The sequence below is a fragment of the Muscardinus avellanarius genome (genome assembly GCF_963383645.1).
Source record: "Muscardinus avellanarius genome assembly, chromosome: 19".
Lineage (NCBI taxonomy): Eukaryota > Metazoa > Chordata > Mammalia > Rodentia > Gliridae > Muscardinus > Muscardinus avellanarius.
The window spans coordinates 23,444,764-23,465,420 of NC_137805.1; the positions used below are offsets into that span (position 1 = coordinate 23,444,764).

The 20,657-nt window shown below is 48.3% G+C and overlaps 1 protein-coding gene across 1 annotated transcript in view; it reads right to left on the reverse strand.

Moving 5' to 3' along the window:
- Positions 1–549: 549 nt before the first annotated feature.
- CDH26 (cadherin 26) overlaps positions 550–20,657 on the reverse strand; it is a gene marked incomplete at both ends in the record, with an annotated part of 44,576 nt that continues 24,468 nt past the window's right edge. Inside the window, 14 exon segments of the mRNA XM_080716475.1 lie at positions 550–593; positions 757–819; positions 890–964; positions 7,817–7,894; positions 8,491–8,712; positions 9,598–9,742; positions 9,933–10,150; positions 11,386–11,528; positions 12,871–13,160; positions 14,614–14,799; positions 15,598–15,726; positions 15,909–16,075; positions 17,349–17,418; positions 17,420–17,497. Coding sequence (XP_080572601.1) covers positions 550–593; positions 757–819; positions 890–964; positions 7,817–7,894; positions 8,491–8,712; positions 9,598–9,742; positions 9,933–10,150; positions 11,386–11,528; positions 12,871–13,160; positions 14,614–14,799; positions 15,598–15,726; positions 15,909–16,075; positions 17,349–17,418; positions 17,420–17,497 — 1,908 coding nt within the window.

The following is a 20,657-nucleotide window of genomic DNA, read 5'->3' on the forward strand; positions in this document are numbered from 1 at the left end:
GCCTGGCCGAGGGAGGCAGGAATGGCATTCCTTTCCTGGGCTGGAACCCAACTTCTCCCTGTCCCTGCCTTCCCTCCTGTACCCCTGACGATGCAGCCTACTTGGCAAGAGGGGTGTGTGTGTGTACATACAAGAAGATGGGTAGCCAGCAGCCATGATCTTCACATACAATGTTTACACCCTGGTCTGTTCCCGTTGGCACACACCTCCCCTGCCAATGTGGAGAGTCTCAACCCTCCTTTATCATGGGGAAACTAAGGCTCAGGCAGGCAGAGAGACTCCCTGGCATTGCTCAGGGTCAAGCAGGCTGGGCTGGAGTCAGCAGCCGTGCTCAAGCCCGGTTCTGCGCCTCACAGCCCAGCCACGCGGAGACTCGGAGCCTGCGCTCCCATCCATCTACCTCCTAGGACCCATAGTCCTACTTGGTTTGGGTTCTCCGAAGCAGCCCTGAAGAGAAGGTTAAATTGTGCCCCCCGCCCCTAAATTCACATGTGGGTGCTCAGTGCCATCATGCTATTTGTCACGGGGGCCTTTGGGAGGTGACCAGGTTTAGATGAAGACACAAGGTGGGACCCCATAGAGGCACCAGTGCCCTACTAAGGAGAGACACCAGAGAGCTTGGTCTCTCTCCCTCCCTGCCACATGGCTCACAGAGAGAAGGCCGCCATCTGTAAGCTGGGAGAGAACCCACACCAGACCCACTGCGCTGGCGCCCTGATCCCAGACTCCAGTCTCCAGGCGTGTGAGGCGACCCACGTCTGCTGATGCCACACCGCCCGCACTGTTTTGCTAAGGCGGCCTGAGCTGACCGATGATGCGCTGATTGAAGAGGAGCAGAGGGGGGAACGTACAATGGGTAGCAGGTTTGCAGGACACAGGGAGCCCCTACCTGCCTCCATATCTCCACTGTCCTTCCTTCCATCAGCCCAAGGGGATGTCTGGGCACTGTGGGACCCGGGTGAGCCTGCAGGGAGAAGGAGAATCCTCACGTCACTGAGGAGTGCGTGTCATGCCCCCTACCCTGGGCATCAGTGGTCCCTGGCAGAGACGCTGGAAGCAGGGCAGACTCTACACAGCAGCTGTCTTTGTGGTGAAGTGTTACGGTTTGAACAGACTGTCCCCTGGAAAAGCTCATGTGTTGGCAAGGCAAATATGTTCAGAGGTAAAACACTTGAATCAGGGCTCCAATCTCATCAATGATAGACCCTCGGGAAGATTAATAATTTGGTTGGATTTGGGGGGACAGCTTAGACAGGGAGAGTGTGGCTACAGGAGGGAGGTCACAGGGCGTGTGGCCTTGGAGACAGTATCTTTCCCTGTCACTTGCAGCCACTCTCTCTGCTTCTGGCCACCAGTGAGTTGGCCTCAGCGTCCTCTGCCATGCTTGCTGTCAGGACCTCTGCCTTGGAGCCAGCCATCTATGGACTGACCTCTGAAACCCTGAGCCAAACAGATTCTTCCATCTTTATGTTGTTCATGTCAGGTATTTTGGCAGAAAAGTAGACTAAAACATGAAGAATCGGGTCAAGGGCCATGTGCCCCCGTCTTTCCTCTTTGTGTGGTGGAGAGGGGACACCTGCACGTTCCATCACGAGTCTTCCCCATGCCTCTGTTGTTGAGCATACCCATGCTCAGCCTGTGTTGTAGAGCCCTTCCACCATTGTGCTTCAGCAAACATGTGATTCCTTCCAGATCCTTCTTTGTGCCTCTGCTCCCCCGACAGCTGTGTCTTCTCTGCTCTTTTAATTTCTCTCCCTCTTGACCTTGTTCAGGTTAGCCCCGGGTGCTGCCCCATGGTGGGTGCAACCAGCATGAACCTGTGTTTATGGGTGGGGATGCTGAGCACTGTCCAAGGATCAAGGGTACGGTGGTGGGGAAGAGACCTGATTGTAGTATGGCTGCCGGGGAGCCCACAAGTCCCACAGCTGTGGTGTGTGCAGGGCTGGGGTCTGGAGCTATCAGGCAGCCCATGCAGGCCCATGCAGGTGCAGGCCAGTGCCCAGCAGGAGTGGGAAGAAACACGGGGGTGAGGAACACAGAGAGGGATAGGAGGGGACCTCACCTAGCCAGGCCAGGGAGGGCTCTCAGGACAAGGAGAGACACAAGAAGGAAATGGAAGGCTATGGAGGAGAGGGAAGAGGAGGAAGAGAAGAAAGAGAAAGAGGAAGAAGAAGAAAAAGGAAGCAGAGGAGAAATAGAAGGAGGAGGAAGACTAAGAGAGAGGAAGAGGAAGAGAAATAGAAGGAAGAGGAAGAGGAAAAGGAGAAAGAGGAAGAAAATGAAAAGGAGAAAGAGGAAGAGGAGGAAGAAGAGGAGAGGAGAAAAGGAGGAAGAAGAGGAGAGGAGAAAAAGAGGAGGAGGAGAAGAGGAGGAGAGAGAAGGAAGAGGTGTAGGAGGATATGGAAGAGGAGAAGGAGGAAGGGAAGAGGGAAGAGGAAGAGCAGGAGAGGAGAAAATGAAGACAGAAGAGGAGAAACAGAAAAAGGAGGAAGAAGGAAAGAAGGAAGAGGAGGAGGAGGCATAGAAAGAGGTAGAGGAGGACAAAGAGGGAGAGGAGGAGGGCTTTATAGGTGGAAGAAATATCCAAGACCCTGAGCCAGAGGGAGCTCTGGCCAGTCCCCCGGGGGAAGGGAGGGGCAGAGGCCAGATCCCAGTGAGGGCACAGGACCTCGAGGGCCTAGGGCTGCCGATCCCATCCAGCTGCAGTGACGAGCCTCAGGGATATTTTAACCTGGGCAGTGATGAGATTGATTTTCCGCAGAGTGACGGTGGCTTTATGGCTGAGTTCATTGCTGCTCAGCCCTGGATTGGGGGATACTATTGGATTCCAGAAGACAAGTATGGAAGATGATCAAATCTGGCCAATTTTATATGTCCATGGGGGTTTATATGCATGTGGGCACCTATGTAAACATGCATGCATACAGGCATACATACATACATGCATTTATCACCATGCATGTGCAACACTATACCAAGGTAAATTGAGTTAAACGCATTTAGCAAGGAGGACTGCTAAGGATGACCATGGGGACCTTGCCTGCCCAGCTCCCAACCCCAGGACCCTGGACTGAAGATACTGTGTTACTCGCTGGTCACTCGCCCCCCACTTTGGCCACCGTGGGCCTCTCCAAGGAAGATTCTGAAGGTGCAGCTCGGCACAAAGTGGGCTCTCACCAGGTGCTCAAGGCTAAATACACGGTCCATCCCAGAGCCAGAGGAAGACACCAGGTCAGTCTCCCGTCAGCCTTCTTCCCAAGGGAGCACAGGTGTGATCTGGCCTTGAGCCAATTTTAGGATCTGCTCTCATACTACACACAACTCCCCTGTGGTCCAGACAGTACCTTTTCCCTTCTCTGAGCCTCTGTAGCCTTACCCACTGACCTCAGACTGTGTCCCCAGGACCTCTGACAGCTCATTGATACTTTATCAAGAAAGTTTCAATTTTTATCTTAGTTATCAGCTTTTCTACTACACTATTTAATATTGCAATGGGTAATATAATGGAAAGTGGCTGGGTCCTTTTGATCTTCCCTTCTACCCCAGTGTGTTAATTTAGGATGCCACATTAATTTACTTTTGTGAAACTTGAATTAAGCTTTTGGTCTCATGTTTGATTGATCAAAGAGAATCCTAGTATATAAATTGGGCTGTTTGCATATTGTTAATATTTGAAACCATTCCTGGTCTATATAAATATTTTCCTGATACTTCAAAAACCAATTCACAATAATGCAAAGAAGTAGGTGTCCAAAAAGTGTAATTTTGAGAACTTCATCTGAACAGCCAAGTTTGTTTGTTCATTTGTTTGTTTTCATCAGAGCCACTCATTTTATTTGTTATTTTGGTACAAATTGCACGTTATAAATGTCAACGCACACAAAATTGGCGCTAAAGCTGCTCTCATCTGCTATATTTATAATGACGTTCTTTGTGGGATCTCAGCTGAAAAGACAGATTCTGCTGCTAAAAATACTGGAGGAAGAAATGGACTGGCTGGTGTCTAAGGCCCTTAGCTCAAAGCCTCCCTTAGTCCAAGGACGCACAGCAAACCTACAGTTGCCTGCAGACCAATAGGAAGCAGCCCAGTGGCAGAGGGAAATTTCCAAGGACTCAAACTCCTGCACTTCAGTCACCAGATACATGTGCTTTCACTACTGGTCACGTCCCACAGTCGCTTACCCTCTAGTTTGCTTGCAGGTTGGGTATATTCCGTATAACTCTCCCCTTTCAAATTTCCAGTTTTCACATCTGTCTATAAATATTAGACAGGATAATAAGGCAAGTCTTTATGGAATCATGTTCAGCTGTACTCACAGGAGTAGAACACATGTTTGGCACTCCTCTTGGCCCAAAGACCACAGCACAACCCTGAAAATTAAGAAAGATGAAGTTTTATTGGTTTCATATAAATTATCAAAGGAAGAAAATGCAGAACTAGAAATTCTGGAACTCCAGCTGCCTTTCATGTTGGGACCAGAGGTCTAGGGGTTCCAATGAGAGCGGCATCGATGATCACAGGAGAAATCCATGCACAAAGTGTAGACTCTATCTCAGATCCACAAGCACTCAGTAAGATGTCCTTTGTGCCATGGCTGTGACCTTGGGCTATGAGCCTGATACTCACTCACCCCTAGGATGCAAGACTGGAGACATATCCTGCAGGGCCTGGTGCAAAAGGAAAACGTGGGGCCTTTGTTCAAAACTTAAGAATCTCAAGATGGTGGCAGCAAGACCCTGAACTAGGCTCTGTGCCCTGGCACAGGTTCCATGCCCAAAAGCTTGGCTTTGCCAAACCTGTAGGGCCAGGGTTATCAACGCATGAACACTTCACTGGTGCATTTCTGGTCTTGTCTTTGTGCACAGAATAGTGAGAATCTTCTCATGTTTGCTCAAACACGGCCCCAGAAAAGATAGCAAATTACAGAGATCGAGGATTTTGTTTTAGCAGCGTTCCTCCTACAAATAAGATATGTGCCTATAGCTCTTTAGACCTTGAATACCTTTCAGTTGTATGTTAGAAAAGCAAACTTCTGTTAAAAAAAAAAAAGCTAGCCTGGCGTGGTGGTACACAATTGTAATCCAGCATTCGGGAGGCTGAGACAGGAGGATCGCAGTTTGCGGCCAGCCTCAGCTACTTAGTGAGGCCCTTTGCAACTCAGTGAGACCTTGTTTCAAAATAAAGAATAAAAATAGGGCTGGGGATGTAGCTCGGAGGTAGAATGCCCCTGGGATCCATCCCTAGTAACACACACACACACACACACACACACACACACACGAAGCTAATTACTTTATCACCAGACAAATTCCCTCTCATATCTGTCAAAACAATCCCTCTTGCTAGCCAGCACCCTGTTCCACACTCGATGTTTACCTGCCAGCCCTACAAATGTCCAGGATCTGGGCTTCTGTGTGAAGCCAGACACAGAATGAAATCAGGAAAACCTGCTTCCAGCTGTAAAGTATGCCACGTGGACCTCATTCCCATCCCTTCATGACATATGGCCTTGATAAAATTCCTGTCCACCAGTGCTGTCTCCGGTTTGCTTCTGACCTCAATGGAAACAATTCCACATAAGATCAAAAGAGGATGATCCCTTATCTCTGGGACAGACCCAGTCCCCTTCCCAAAAAGCCAAGTATAATACTTCTACTCCTCAACTAAAATCCACCTCTTTCTCCCCTTACTCATAAAAGAACCCTCATGTTTTGTTCAGGGAGAAGCTGGATTTTAGAGTTATTTCTCTCCCTTCTTCTTATTCTCTGGCCATTAAATAACCTTTATTTCACTGCAAAATTGACTCTTGGTTTTGTCATTAGTCCCAGAACCCAGTTTGGTAGCAAAGTTGAACAGGGTGGAACATGCCTGTAATCCTAGCACTTGGGAGGCTGAGACAGGTACAAGCCCAGCCTCTGAAATTTAGACACACCCTCAGCAACTTAGTGAGATCCTGTTTTCAAAATAATAATAATAATAATAATAATAATAAGAAGAAGAAGAAGAAGAAGAAGAAGAAGAAGAGGAGGAGGAGGAGGAGGAGGAGGAGGAGGAGGAGGAGGAGGAGATGGTGGTAGTGGTGGTGGTGGCGGCGGTAGGGGTATGTCTCAGAAGTAGGATGCTCCTGGGTTCAAACCCTAGTACAAAAAAGTGGTAGTGAGGTCCTAATAACACCTGTGCTGATGTGCTTCACTGAAGCAGTCCTGGCTTTGATCTAAAATGCAGCTATGGGAGAGCTGGGGAAAGGGCCATGGGAACTCCCCCGCTGTTTATGCAACATCTTTGGAATCTAAAGTTATTTCAGAAAAATCATTTTTTCACAACAAAGCAGTAATTGTAGAGTTTGCGTGCAAATCACATAAAGACATGATTAAGAGTGGAACCTGGGGCTTCGTCTGGCAGGAACTATGGGGTCATTGGATATGAACTCCGTCAAGGCCAAAAGCACGTGCTCTTAACCTTAATCTTATAAAAGGCTGTGGTGCCCTTGGAATGGGCACAACAAAATGTATCTGTGTGCATGTCCTCAAAGTGTGATATTTGATCAGGACTACCAAACTCTTAAAAGAACAACCCCTGACAAAAATAATAACAACTGGTTAGATGGATGGGAAGACGTCTGAACATACACCTCACCTATAGAGAAAGCCCCACTTCTTGGGTTTTCATTGACTAAGTGTTCTTTGTCCAAGAATTTTCTAGAAGGAAACCAGCTGTCACTCACTGGTGAGATGCTGCGGTGAAGCCCAGCCTTCTGGAACTTACCAGCAGTGTCCGCGGAAGAGCAGGCACTTGGTCCAAGGCCCCTGTCAAGGTCATCTCACTGAAACCCTAGAAGAAAATGCCAATTTACTCCAGGATAAAGCTTTGCTCTCCAGGACTTAAGGGATAGGTCCCTGTGATCCTGCACACTCCTCCTGATCACCAGCTCGAAGACCCCAATAGAAGGGAGAGAGGGGAGGAGAGAGAGAGAGAGAGTGAGAGGAGAGAGAAAGGGGGGAGAGAGAGGAGAGAAAGGGGGGAGAGAGAGGAAAGAAAGAGAGGGGAAAGAGAGGAGAGAAAGAGAGGGGAGAGAGAGAGGAGAGAGAGAGAAAGAGAGGGGAGAGAGAGGAGAGAGGGAGAGAGAGAGGAGAGAGAGGGGGAGAGAGAAGAGAGAGGAAAGAGAGGGGAGAGAGAGGAGAGAGAGAGGGGGGAGAGAGAGGAGAGAGAAGAGAGAGGAGAGAAAGGGGAGAGAGAGAGGAGAGAGGGGGAGAGAGGATGAGAGAGAGGGGAGAGAGAAGAGAGAGGAGAGGGGGAGAGAGAGAAAAAGAGAGAAAGAGAGGAGAGAGGAGAGAGAAGAGAGAGAAATAGCGAAAGGAGAGAGAAAGGAGAGAAGGGATAGAGGAGAGAGGGAGGAGAGAGAGGAGAGAGAAGAGAGAAAAAGAAAGGAGAGAAGAGAGAGGAGAGAGAAGAGAGAAAGGAGAGAGAAGAGAGGAGAGAGGAGAGAGGGAGAAGAGAGAGAGGAGAGAGAGAGGAGAGAAGAGACAGGAGAGACAAGAGGAGAAGAGAGAGAGGAGAGAAGAGACAGGAGAGAAGAGACAGGAGAGAAGAGACAGGAGAGACAAGAGGAGAAGAGAGAGACTGGCATTGAGAAAGGATGGGCGAAGAGTGACCCAGGATGCGGATGCTGAGTAGGACCAGGAGGCTCTGCCGGTGGAGGAGGACGTGCAGAAGGACCTCATTGAATGGTTCTGGGAGGAGCTTCCAGTATGTTTCCTCACACAAAACCATCAGCACCGGCTGTTTAAAACCACGAATAGGTGGGTGGCACATTACCTGAGGACCCAGCTTGGCCCTGGCTGCAGCTGTGTTCACAGACAGGGCTGGCGTCTGGTCCTCCGCAGCCGACCAAGTCTGTAGGACACAGGGGAAGAGACAAACACAAAATGACAGGAGGCAGCAAGGAACTGGAAGGCTAGGAATGATGTTCCCCAAACCTGTACTAACAGTGCCACCACAGAGAAAAGCCCAGGCTGCGAGGAGGGGTGCGCCCTGAGGCCGGGGTGACTTATCCGGGAAGGATGTTGTTTGTTGGTCTTGCTGGTTGGGAGGTGAGGTCAAGAAGACACCAGAGAACTGTTTACTGAATCAACAGATTAATACTACCTAGCTAGGAATGTCTTGTGGGATGTCGTGGGAAAGTGAGTTTCTTTATCAGCCTCGGCCAAGCACAGGGACCCAGACGTCTGCGTAAGACTGTCTTCCTGCTGATGACAAGCCTAGCGCCACCCAGGAGCTATGCTCCTCCTTGGCTTCCTTATGGGATTGCTGCCTATTGAGCAGAAGCTGCTTTGGCCAGCCAGCTGGCTCACCTGGCAGCCCAGACGTCATGTTCAAAGACATCCACCTCTCCTACCTCCATCCAGCTCCCTCCCCTGCAGACTCCAGACCCCTGGCCTCCAGCCTGGAGAGAGAGGCCGCATGCCCAGACGTGCCCACTGCCTGCTGACCTGCCAGAGCCACAAGTGTGGTGCAGACAGGGGCCAGGACCCCCAGCAGGAGCCCGGCTCGTGCCTCTGAGTGCTGCAGGCATGCAGACCCATTGGGGCAGGGGCAGATCCTCACGTGCTCCGTCTGCTCCCAAGAAAGCCCCTGTCTGTCTCCGATGAAGAGTGGCACCAAGTAGTGACCGGGCAGGATGCTCCGTGGCATGAGCAGCTCCGCCAAGCAACCTGCAAAGGGCAAAGGACTCACTCGTCACCCACCCACTGGACCAGACACCCTCAGCACCCTCCACGAGCCCACCACCATGTCAGAGCGACCAGGCCCCACGCATGCCCACCCTCGCTCTGACCGACACCAACTGCAAGTTCAAGTGTTCCAAATTCTCTAGTTCTCCAAAAGCTTTGTGGTGATGCTTCCTGCTTACTATAGGAAAAGGACTTGGGTTAAAATCAGGCCAGGAGAGACAAGCATAGGTCAGCATCCAGAAAAGGACCAAACTCAGAAATTCCAGCGGTGCTGTCCCCAGGAAGCCAGGACAGCATGGAGTGGCGCACACCTGGAATGTCACCCTCCAGGGACGCTCAGCCAGGCCTGGGTGCTCAGCGTCCTAACTGGGGCTCAGCCAGTGAACCTGGCCAGCCTCCCCCGGGACTCGCACCCATCTTTTACCTCTCCAGGGACTGACTGGTGTATGATTCCCTTCCCCTCAACGTCCTCATAAACCACATTGCTCCCACCTGGCTCAAACCAAGGTGCCCCGGGTAAGCAAAGACAATTACATCAGCCATGACTTCCCAAGGGTTTAAAAATTCCCTCCCAGAAAGCAAGGGCAAAGACTAGGCCTCTCCTAGGGCCAAGTGAAGTGCTTACCGTGTAACATTAGGAACATGGGGTTTCTCCTAAGAACATGCTGCCTCCCGCAGGCCCCACTGACAGGACAAGATGCTGGCCGTGGATGCCGCTGGCCTTCCACCCACTCTGCAGCCGAGGCTCCTCTGCTAACAGCACCCCAGTTTTCCTTGGAGGAGTCCATACATCCTGAATTCTCAGCCCAGATCCCAGCAAGGTTCAGGTGTGACTCAGACCAGCCAGCCTACATGTCTGTCGCCCACCTGCCACCATGACAGTGAGGCCCGTGGTCCAAGCCAACAGCAAGATGAGCCCCAGAGCTCGGGCTGACAGCATCTTCGTGCCAAGCTCAAGGACACATCCCAAGGACAACAGCAGCCAGGCTTCCACCTCCCAAAGCGAGCCCGGCTGGGGGGCAGAGCCAGGGCATGGCTGGGCGGCTCTGGAGGAGGACCTGGGTTGGCTCCGCCAGAACACAGCCGGCCCGACTCTTCCAGCGCCAGCCAACGCGTTGGCTTTCACCTAAGTCCATTTGAATTGCATTCTGTCGTGTTCAACCTTTTGTCCTTGATAAACACTCACTCTGAATTTCCCTCACTCTCCAACCGCCTTCCTCATTTTCCCAGGCAGCACCTAGTGCAAATGTGACCGTGTAGGGCTCCAGGTCTGGATCCTCGGCCTCCAGGAGGAGGGGCTGGCTCACTGCAGACTCGCAGGCCTCCAGGTGGTGGGAATGGGGCCGAAGAGAGGGCGCGTTGTGGTTGATGTCAGACAGGAAAAGCAGCAGAGTCCCTGTGCCGGTGTGTGGCGGGAGGCCTGGGAGGGGAGGGAACCCCGGAGAGGTGGTGTGTGGATGGAAGGATCATTCCCCTGCACCCTGAGCCTGGGAAAACGAGCGCTCAGCCTCTCCAGGAAGACCTGGTCCATCAGAATATTAGAATCTTTGCTCCTCCAAAGCCATGGCATCCACAGGCAGAGCCTGCATCCATTTTCTTGCTTTTGTGAAATTCCAGACTACCTGGGTAAGAGAAGAAAACCCTTGGCCTCTCAAATCATCTGTAAATAAGGTAGATCAGGGACTGGTTAAATGAATTGATCTGCCAATCATGCCACATGCGGGGGGCTAAGCACGAAAGGGCTGACTACAAAGGGGGTGACACAGGATTCCCACATGGATGGAACTGCTCTTCCCCGCCGTATCCACACCCCTGCCTGGATTGCCACCTCGTTGTATGGTTTTGCAAGATGGTACACTCAAGGAAACCGGGCAGAGTCCTCGGGAACCACTGTGCAACTTAACACTGTATATGAATCTCTAGTTATTTAAGAACATTTTTCCTAATAAAAAATATATGCCAATCATGAAACCATTCACTAGAGTGGAACCCCGAAACACTGACCCAGTTCCTCTCTCTCCTCCTGGCGGAATACTGATTAGGAGCCTGCTTCACATCTTCACAACCAACGCTCTACCATAGGAGTGAAAGGGGCAGCCAGCCACATGTCGCACAAAGCCCGGGTTTTAGTTCTTAAATATAATGCTTAAAGTTATTTGAAAAATTTATTTTTCTGATTCAACTTTATGTGTTGATGCATTTAGAAACCCAGTCTTGAAAGACTGCAGAGAAATGTGTTAAAATGTGCTCATAAAACCACCTCTCCTGGTTTATGACAAGTGTGTCCCATCCAGTCACATTTGTCTGAGCGTGCACGCCATTCTAAGTACAGGACGCCGGGCTAAATATTTATCGCGCGTCATTGGCTCTGACAAAGAGCTATGGTGTTATCTTATGAAAAATGTGGGTTTGATTGTTCCTTCCTGGCTGGTTTAATTGTCTCTTCTGAATGAATACTGTCCTTCTTTCAGTAATATCGGTCCCCAGTTTGCCGTTTCAAGAATTGTTATCAAAAATAATCACCAGTGTGGATGCAAAGCGATAACAAGGTTTATTTCATAATTTTCTCTGTTATGCTGAAAAACTCTCCCTTAGGAAGCAATGAATGAGCACTTTATTATTATTTTTTTTGTCTGCTTCTGTATAAACACTCACCACTGTCAACGGCATGGACGACGATGGTGTAGAAGCTGTCATTTACATGCGGGGACTCCCGGTCCAGTTGCTTGCTAGTGGTGACCACTCCAGAGTTTTCATCCATGCTGACCCAATTTGTCGGATCGTGAACCAGTTTATATCTGGAAGAAGGAAACCCACACCCAATGTTTAAAATTAAGACGTTACATCAAATGACACATCAAAATATGTCCTAGAAACGTCATTCCTATCTCAAGTGATTTAGGAATTTGAAGAGCAATGGAGGGTTTGCAATTTGGTGAAGCCCACTGGTGTGCTGCCCTTCCCCGCTTTGCTGGGCTGACCTGGGCTTTGTCTGCCAGGAGAATCATATTGTCCTGGAGGAGCAGAATCTCCAGCTGCTGGTGGGTGGCCACAGCTTAATGCTAAGGGCCAGACTTCCCTGGCAACAGAAGCTCAGGGCGTCACTGCCCTGGAGTTTTGCTTTGCAACAGATACTGGAGGATTCACACATGGGTCACGTAGCCCACCAAATGGTCTTCTACACCCACACCTGTGGGAACCTGGCACCGCCGCAGGAAGTGGGCATGCTGTGTCCTCCGGGTTTCTGAGAGCCACCTACCACCAGATGGTGGCCACTGGACCTATGTCAGTTGCCAACAACTCGCGCCTACAGAGGGACTCACAGCAGGAACCTCCTTCCTGTCCTCAAGCAAATAGAAGTTCTGGCCCCAGAGGGGTGGAAAAGGCCAATTTCTCTTCATGTTTTTTCTCAACTGGAAAAATGCTTTCGAAAGGTTCAACAGCTACCCACCCCTCTGATACTCAAGGAAGCCCAGTTTTAAAGGGGTGGAGCTTTCCCATACTCTCGGGGGAAGCTTTAGAAGCTACCGTGGTGGTTTTGCAATGTTTACAAACCAGGCGTAGAAACTTACAGTGCATCTGCAGGTAATCTCAGGCCAAAAGATGGGCCTCGGAGTGGGTGTCAAGGGTAACTACAACAGATGGGGGCAGAGCTGAACAAAATGCAACGAAACCTGCTTACAGCTCTTTCCTCACCTGGCTGCAAGACTCGCTCAACTAGCACCCTGGAAAAGCACTGCCTGAGGCTAGAAGGATACACTGTTTAGTTCTTGAGTTTAGTACAACCATTAATTGAGATCCGCTGACACGGTGATCATCTCAGGAGAGACACAACAGCATTGAAGAAGACCCACGCTCTGCACCCGTGGCTACCAGAAGCAGGTGAGGTCCCCGGACAGCAAGAGCAGTGTCAGCGAATCTCAAGCCTCACTCCAGACCTCTAAATCAGAAATCCCAGGAACGAGGCCCTGAAATCTGAGGGAGGTCCTAGCCTGACCGTGGCTCTCTGCCAGGTGGCTTCTCCTGTGTGGATCATGGAGGCTGCATCAACCCCAGGAACAGGTCAGGGGAGCCAGCTGGCCAGCGGAGAACGCATCACTGTGGCCAGTCCCACCGAGCCAGCCACCCTCCTGGCCCCACCTCAGCTGGCTTGCAGGACTGTCTGCATCCGTAGCACTGAAAGTTCCTAACTGGATTCCAGGCCCGGCGCCCTCCTGCTGACTGACGGTGAAGCTCTCCGGGTAAAAGACGGGCGGGTCGTTGGCGTCCACCACCTGCACGCTCACGGTGGCTCTGGCCGCTGCCCCCCTCGGCCAGTGGAGCTGGCCCCACTCGCAGGAGAAGAGCTGCTCTTGGTTTTCCATGGCAATGACCAGGCTGTGGGCTGCTTGCGTCTCATAATCCAAAGGCCGCAAAGCCCAGAGAGAGGACTGTTAGCACTTGCCACTCGTCTGGCCTGAGGAACTCAGCGCCGATGTCCTGGGGGGCGGGGGGGGGGAGCTCGTGCCTTTAGCACCTCATTTATTATTGACATTGCCTTTGATAATGATCAAAAGACAATCTTCAGCTCATTTTCAAATCACTTATGGAGCTTCTTTCTTTCTTTCTTTTTTTCTTCTTCCTTTCCTGGTTGAAAAGAGCCACCATCTATCACAGGGTAATAAAAAATGCAACAAAACCCAAAACTTAATGAAACATTCATGTGACAACCGTGCGGCCAAGAAAATCAGGGAAATATAGATATTAATGATCATAGTTATTCAGGGTACAAAATAGCTGGTGACTTAGAAGGGGTGAAAGGCTGGGGATATTTGAAAACGTCGATGGCAGGCCTGCGATGTAGAGATGGACAGCCTTGCCGTGCACCATGAGCACCGCCTGGAAGCCTTCTAAAGGGACAGGCGAACTGGATCCATCCAGACCTGCCAGCTCTGCGTGCCTCTCCACCAGAGGACTCACCCGCACTGTGCTAGAAACCCAGACACTCTGGGGCCCCACTGAGAGCAAGGAAGATGAGAGGCCCTGGAGGCAGGCTCTGCCACGCGGACCTCCAGGCTACGACTCTCAGCTGTGCGACTTTGTACTGAGGAGCACACCTTTCTGACCTTTGTTACCTTATCAGTAAAATGTGATACTTCCTGTAGGGCTAACTTCTCCCTTAGGCAAGGTAGGCACAGTGTCCAGGGCTCATCAGGCTTTAAGAAACCACACAAAATGTCCCGAGTTCTTTTACATTTAAAGTATAAAATGCTTAAGACTCAGAAGAAACCAAGAGAACTTGAAGGTTGAAGAAACATTTTCATTTTTTCCACATCAAAAAATAATAAAATTTCACATCAGGATAAAAATTTTTTTAATTTAGGGTCTATGTAAATATATTAAATTTGCCCAAAGCAAAAAATATTAAAGTATTTAGTCATAGCAAAACTAATGTTTAAGCCAGGCGTGGTGGTGGCTCACACCTATAATCCCAGTACTTGGGAGGCTGAGGCAGGAACATCACAGGTTCGCAGCCAGCCTCAGCAACTTAGTGCAGCCCTCCCTCAGCAACTTAGAGAGGGCCTGTTTTAAAATAAAAAATAAAATACATCTGGGGGTGTAGCTCAAAGGTAGAATGCCTCTGGGTTCAATCCCTAGAACTACAAATTTAAAAAAAACTAATGTGTAATATAATATTTATATTATTTTAGCAAGATATGCCATTGGCTCAGATGCAGGCTGCACCGGGGACCTGTGTCACTCATAGTGGTCTATGGGGCTTGATACGCTCAGCCTGCGGCACACACTCACCCAGCATCAGCTCCAAGGTCCTCATTATTTATCCTACAGAGAGGAGATCCGGTGTCTAACCACCTGGCTGGTGTGTCCTGATTATAGCCTTACCTCGACCACACTTAAAATCCCTTCACTGGTGTCAGGCTCAGTCACGATGGCAAAGTGCCCCTCCTTGTTGCCGTCCGATATGTTGAACTGTGCTCTCCAAGCTGATGTCAATGGCACATCTCCATCGTGAACCAGGAGATGCAAGAAGCCCTGGCTGACTTGGTCTTCGGGAACCTGAATCCTGTACTAAAAAGGCAACCATGATTCCCATGTCATGGAGATGAAGAAACAGAAGTAAGGGAGGTAGGGTAGAAATAAGGAGACAGACAGACAGAGAGACAGACAGACAACGTAGGTCCCCAGTGCACCTAGATATGTCCCTCGCTACTGAACTTGACCCAGGGCACTTGAAATTCTGCCTACATCCACAGGAGCATTGGCACAGAATCCCATGGTTTGCTGTCTTGTGGTCTCGGGCTGGATAACATTTGCAATACTCTTAAACTCAGCTCAGTGTGCTATTTTGTTAAGAATTTTGAAAATAAAATCACCCAATGTTGGGAGAGGAGAGGTAAGCATGAGACGTGTGTTTCCTAGCGTAAGCTTGATAACAGAAGGAAGCCAAGCAATTAATCATTACATTAATCACAACATTGCTTCTCTTTTAATGACTGCTTTGTTTATATTTGAGAGAGCCTTGCTGGGAAACCCTGGGCTGTCCAGGGTGACTCTGCTTTCTGAGTGTCCAAGGGACACTGTGCCATCTTATTTCCACTATCGACTGCTTGCTTACATCTGGGCGGGGGGGGGGGAGGCTGGGAAGGAGATTTATTCTTTTCATCTTGCTTTTAGCCACAAATAGTTTTAAGGAGAAAGCCAGGGGTCCCGCCTCAACACAACTGCTGTCAAATGATTCTCCATCACCATGGTTTAGCTTCTCAGCTCAAATTATTTTGGAGATTTGCACAAATCTTGGGTGGTAACCCAACCAAACTCAAGGAATGCTTTGGTTTGACTGGGAATCAGGGCAGCCCCGAGCCTTACCTCGTCCTGGGTAAACATGGGCTTGTGGTTGTTGCCGTCTCGCACGTGGACGTGAACCATGGCCCTGGATGAGAGCGCTGGCGCTCTGCGGTCCTGAGCTCTGACGAGCAGGGTGAACCGAGGGACAGCCTATGTGAAGGGTGACAAAGGGAGCCCGTCAGGCACAGACAGGGACACACTAGTAAAGCAACACCCCATTTCAGCAGCAAAGCTAGCCCAGCAGGCTCCCGCTGCGGATGTGCACCCCAAGTCTGGGGCTCCATGATAGGAAACTTGTTTTGAATTTCTGAAAGAATAAAAATCTATGAAACCTCGTAATCCAAGCATCCCGAAAGCCGGATTTCCCCGCTGATCCGATCAATCCGGAAGCCGCTTTCTTTCAGCAATGGTGTTTGAGAGATGAGGAAATAAAGGACTTGAGAATTGGGAGTGTTCTCCTGATCCAAGTCAACCACTACCATGAGAAAAACAGGCAGCCCTGGGGAAAATATTTTAAAATTGTTATAGCTCATATAAAATACAAAGAGAACTGTTGAACAAAAAACTAGTGGTGCTCACCTCTAGTTGATAGTATTAAAGATGCTTTTCTTTTGTGGTACTGAGGATTGAACCCAGGGGCATTTTACCTTCAAGCTATATCCCCACCCCTTTTTATTTATTTATTTATTTGTTGTTGTTGTTGTTGTTGTTGTTGTTTTTAACAGGGTCTTGCTAGGTTGCTAAGACTAAGTTGCAATCCCCCTATCTCAGTCTCCCAAGTACTGGAATTACAAGTGTGTGCTATCATGCCCAGCTTAAAGATGCTTTCTATTTATACCTTCTCATTTCTTGGAATTATTCAACTTGTTTAAAGATCATTTTGCAAATGGAATGATGCATTGTTGTTCTTAAGAGAGGTCTGTCTTCTAGAAAGAGTAATTTGGTTTTTAGGATTCATGGCATCAGTCACTCAAAGACTCAGGATGTCAACTCGCTGCTACTGTACAGATGAGGAGCTGGCAGGTGTTCGGGACCTCGCTGCACCCTGCCCTTCTCTGCTGGACCCTTTGCCGTTGGATTGGCATTTACATTCCAGGCTTACAACTTGCACGATGTCCACATCATTCTGTCGCCAGGATAAAGTAAGACTTGCAGACCTCAGAGCCTTCGCTCTGGTCCAGAACCTGCAATTCTTGAGATGCGACCCTTAAAGTCTCCCTATGAGGACCGGAATTAAGCTCCCAATCAAAATCAAACAGGGTCCCCAAACTATGGGATGTGTACACAAGAGAATTTTACTCAACCATAAAGACAAACAAAATTGTGTCATTTTCAGGGAAATGGATGGAACTGGAGGACATTATGCTAAGTAATATTAGTCAAAAAAAGTAAAAAGTCAGACGTGTTCCCTAATATGCAGAAGCTAGGGAGAAAAACAGGACAAAGAAAGAGAACCCTTGGATGAGTAAAGAAGATGACGTAGCTTGGGGATGTGGGAGGGGAAGAGGGAAACACCTCAGTGGACATGATGTACACACCCAAGCTTATCAAGGCCAACCACTGCCTCGAGCATAGGGAAACCGGAAGGGGGAGGGAACGGGGTGGGAACTGGGGGAGGACTAAATGAGTGCTGAATGCATAGACCTCTACCACCTGAACCTCATCAAGATGGATGATTATAATGTACCAATAGAACTGTTTTAAATAATTCAAACAGGGGAGGTTTTACAGAACCGAGAAGGAAGTCCTGCCCTGCCGCCAGCCGCACACGCCTGCAGCTTGGTTCTCTGGCACACTGATGTTAAATTCCGTCTCAGGAAACTGGGGTGCGTGATCATTCACGTTCGCTGACCCTGATGTTGAAAATCAAGGATTCGTCCACAACATTCCCTGTTGAGCGATCCACGACATCGAAATACACCCGGGAAGCCGAGAACTGAATGCACGTTGCAGACCCATTGGTGGGGGATGCTAATTAAAACTGTTATCCTAAGTCATGGGTTCGGGGCTGTCTCCTCTATTCCGCTGAGCGGTCCCAAGAGCAGAAATATCATAGTTGTGTGCACCCTGTAACCCCAGGACTGAGCATCTTGCTGGCACAGACGAGGTGTCAAATAAACATGGGGAGAACAAATCCTCACCCCGGCTCGATGAAATAAACATCACCAGCTTTTATCAGGTTCCAATCACACTGCCTCCACCAAGGAACACACAGCAAGTTGCTTTTGAGCATTGGTCAGCACCACATAAAGACCTGAGGAAAGCCATCACTTACAGGAACCCGCAGAGCCACCCACACTCGCGGGCTCCTAACAGGTCATTGGTCCTGCTGCTCTGTGTGGAATGCCAGAGACATCCTTCCTTCCCCAAGGTTTCAACCAATTACTTACTTATTACTTATTTGTTTATTTATTTACTTACTGGCATTGGGAATTGAATCCAGGGGCATTCTAACTCTGAGCTACACCCCCAGCTCCTCTTCATTTTTTATTTTAAAACAGGATCTCGTTTTAAACTCCTAAGACATCTTTTAAAGTAAAGCAAATTGAGCCCAAAACAAACAGAAAGAAGGAAGAAGGATAAGGGCAGGTGTTAATGAGATGGAAAAGAGCAAAACCCTGAAGTCGAGAAATAGGAGCTGTTTGTTTGAAATCATCAATAAATGAGCAAACCCCTGGATAGATTGATGGGATAGAGAGAACAAGGGAGAGGGCAGCGAGAGGGGAGAGGACAGCGATCACCATCCAGCCTCGGGAATTAAAGGGGGCTGTCGCTAAAGAGCTTACATATATTAGAAAGATAGTAAGAAAGTTTATGTCAATGGGCTCAAATTAAACTTAAGGGGACCAAATTCTCGAGAGAAAAACTACCAAAGCTTTCTCAAGATGGAATAGCTAACCGGAATCATCTCGTATCTATTAATGAGATCCAATATGCAGTTCAAACTCTTCCAAAAAACAAAACAAAACAACAACAACAAAAACCCTAGGCCCAGATGATGTCAAGGGCAAATTCTAGCAAATTCTGGAAGAAGGAACTCCAATTTAACAGGATCTCCTCTGAAAACACAAAGAAAGAAAAACTTCTCAACTTATTATATGAGACTAATATTACCCAAATACACAAGCAGATTATTTTAGAAGTAGAAGAAAACCACAGAACCTCATAACCTAGACTCAAAAAGCCTTAAAGAATTTAGCAAACAGTATCTAAAGTATATAAAATGAAGAGTAGTAGTACACTGTGCCAAAATGGGCCTTTTCCTGAGAAGTCTGGTTCAGCATTGGAAAGACAGAGTTAGCAATGTCACAAGATATGAAATTCCTATCTAGAGGTCAATTGCATTTCTAAAACCAGCAATGAATAATTGGAAATCAAAAACTTTTTTGTGTGTGGTTCTGGTAATGGCACCCAGGGGCTTTCTACCTCCAGGCAACACTCCAAGACCTATTTTTTTTTCTATTTTATTTGGAAACAGAGTCTCACTAAGCAGCGGAGCCTGGCTTCAAACCTACGCAATCTTCCTGTCTCAGCCTCCCAAGTACTAGGATTACAAAGGTACGCCACCATGTCTGCTTCAAAAACTTTTAAAAACAATTTTAAAAACAATATTTTATACAAATCTAAACCCTGTGCAAGGCCTGTTTACTGAAAACTAGAAAACAGTAATGAAAGAAATTAGCAAAAATTATGAGACTAAATACTGCCAAAGTGGCGATTCTTCCCATATTGACCTATAAATTCAGCGCAAGTTCAAACAAAAGACTCATGGGATATTTTTTGGAGCTATCAACAAGCTCACCCCAAAATTCATAGGGATTTGAATGGCTAAAATTATTTTGAAAAAAAGAAGAAAGAGTAAAGTTTGAGGACTCAGACTGTATGGTTTCAAGATGGGTTCTAGACCACGGGTATCAAGACGGATCTAGAGATACAAAGAATGTGGTACTAATGAAAAGACACGAACATCTCCCAGTCAGAGCCGGGAGTGCAGGAACAGGCCCCACGCACGGCTAGTGGACTTGTGAAAAAGTGATACGAACGGTGCTGGAACTGGATGTCCACATGCAAAAACATAAATAAGCCTCTCAAATATTGAGATTCCAGGTGGGTGCTGCCACATCTGGCTCACAATATGTAACTTTTAAAATAAAACTTGCCATTAGGCGTGTTGGCACACTTGTAATCCCAGTACTTGGGAGGCTGAGATGGGAAGATTCCAGGTTCAAGACAGCCTCAGCAAGTAGTTAGAGTCTCATCAACCTGGCAAGACCCTATTTCAAAATAAAAATTTTAAATAGAAGGGGTGTATTTTGTAGGTAGAATGCCCCTGAGTTCAACTGCCAGTGCAATAAGTAAATAAACAAACAACTGAAGAAAGTAAGATACACCTAAAATGTGGAAGCAATCATGTAGTTGAGGGTTCTACGGTCATTTGTTGTCCTAGATGCTATAAAATATACTTTATATTAAATCTAATAAGTAGAAAATGAATGTGTGATTTCTCTGATAATTTTTTCTCTTTTCTCTGTGGAATCAGACCAGAGAGCAGAGTTGGGGTGATATAAGATTCTTAATTACTAGTTCACAGACCTCTGCATCTTTTAAAAAATTTATAAGAAGCCTTCTATCAATTTGACACCTAAGTAACACCAAGGAAGCTCATTTGTTGCTGATGGGGACACAACAGGACACAACCATTTTGGAATTTGGGGCGCTTTCTTACAAAACTAAAGACATCCTTCCATGAAGTGCAGCAACCACCCTTTCATACGAGTTGAAAATGTGTGAACTTTGATTTCAACGGCCCTCCAGTTGCAGGTACAGAATCCTGCTGGGGGCACCGAGGAAGACCCAGGCTTCCTACAGGAGAAGCCTGGCTATGGAAATAGGTGAGCTCCTTTCCTTCTGGCAGAAGCCCCAAAGAGCGTACCTTGTGGTCCACTGCAGCAAAGGGAGGCCGAGTGGCCATTCAGCCTTTGGAGGAGGCAGGTCATTCTGGATCTCAATCCAGGCAAGCAGAGCTGCACTGGGCCAGCATTCCATGTGTCTACAGGGTTCCCCAAAGCCCAGCAGGGCAG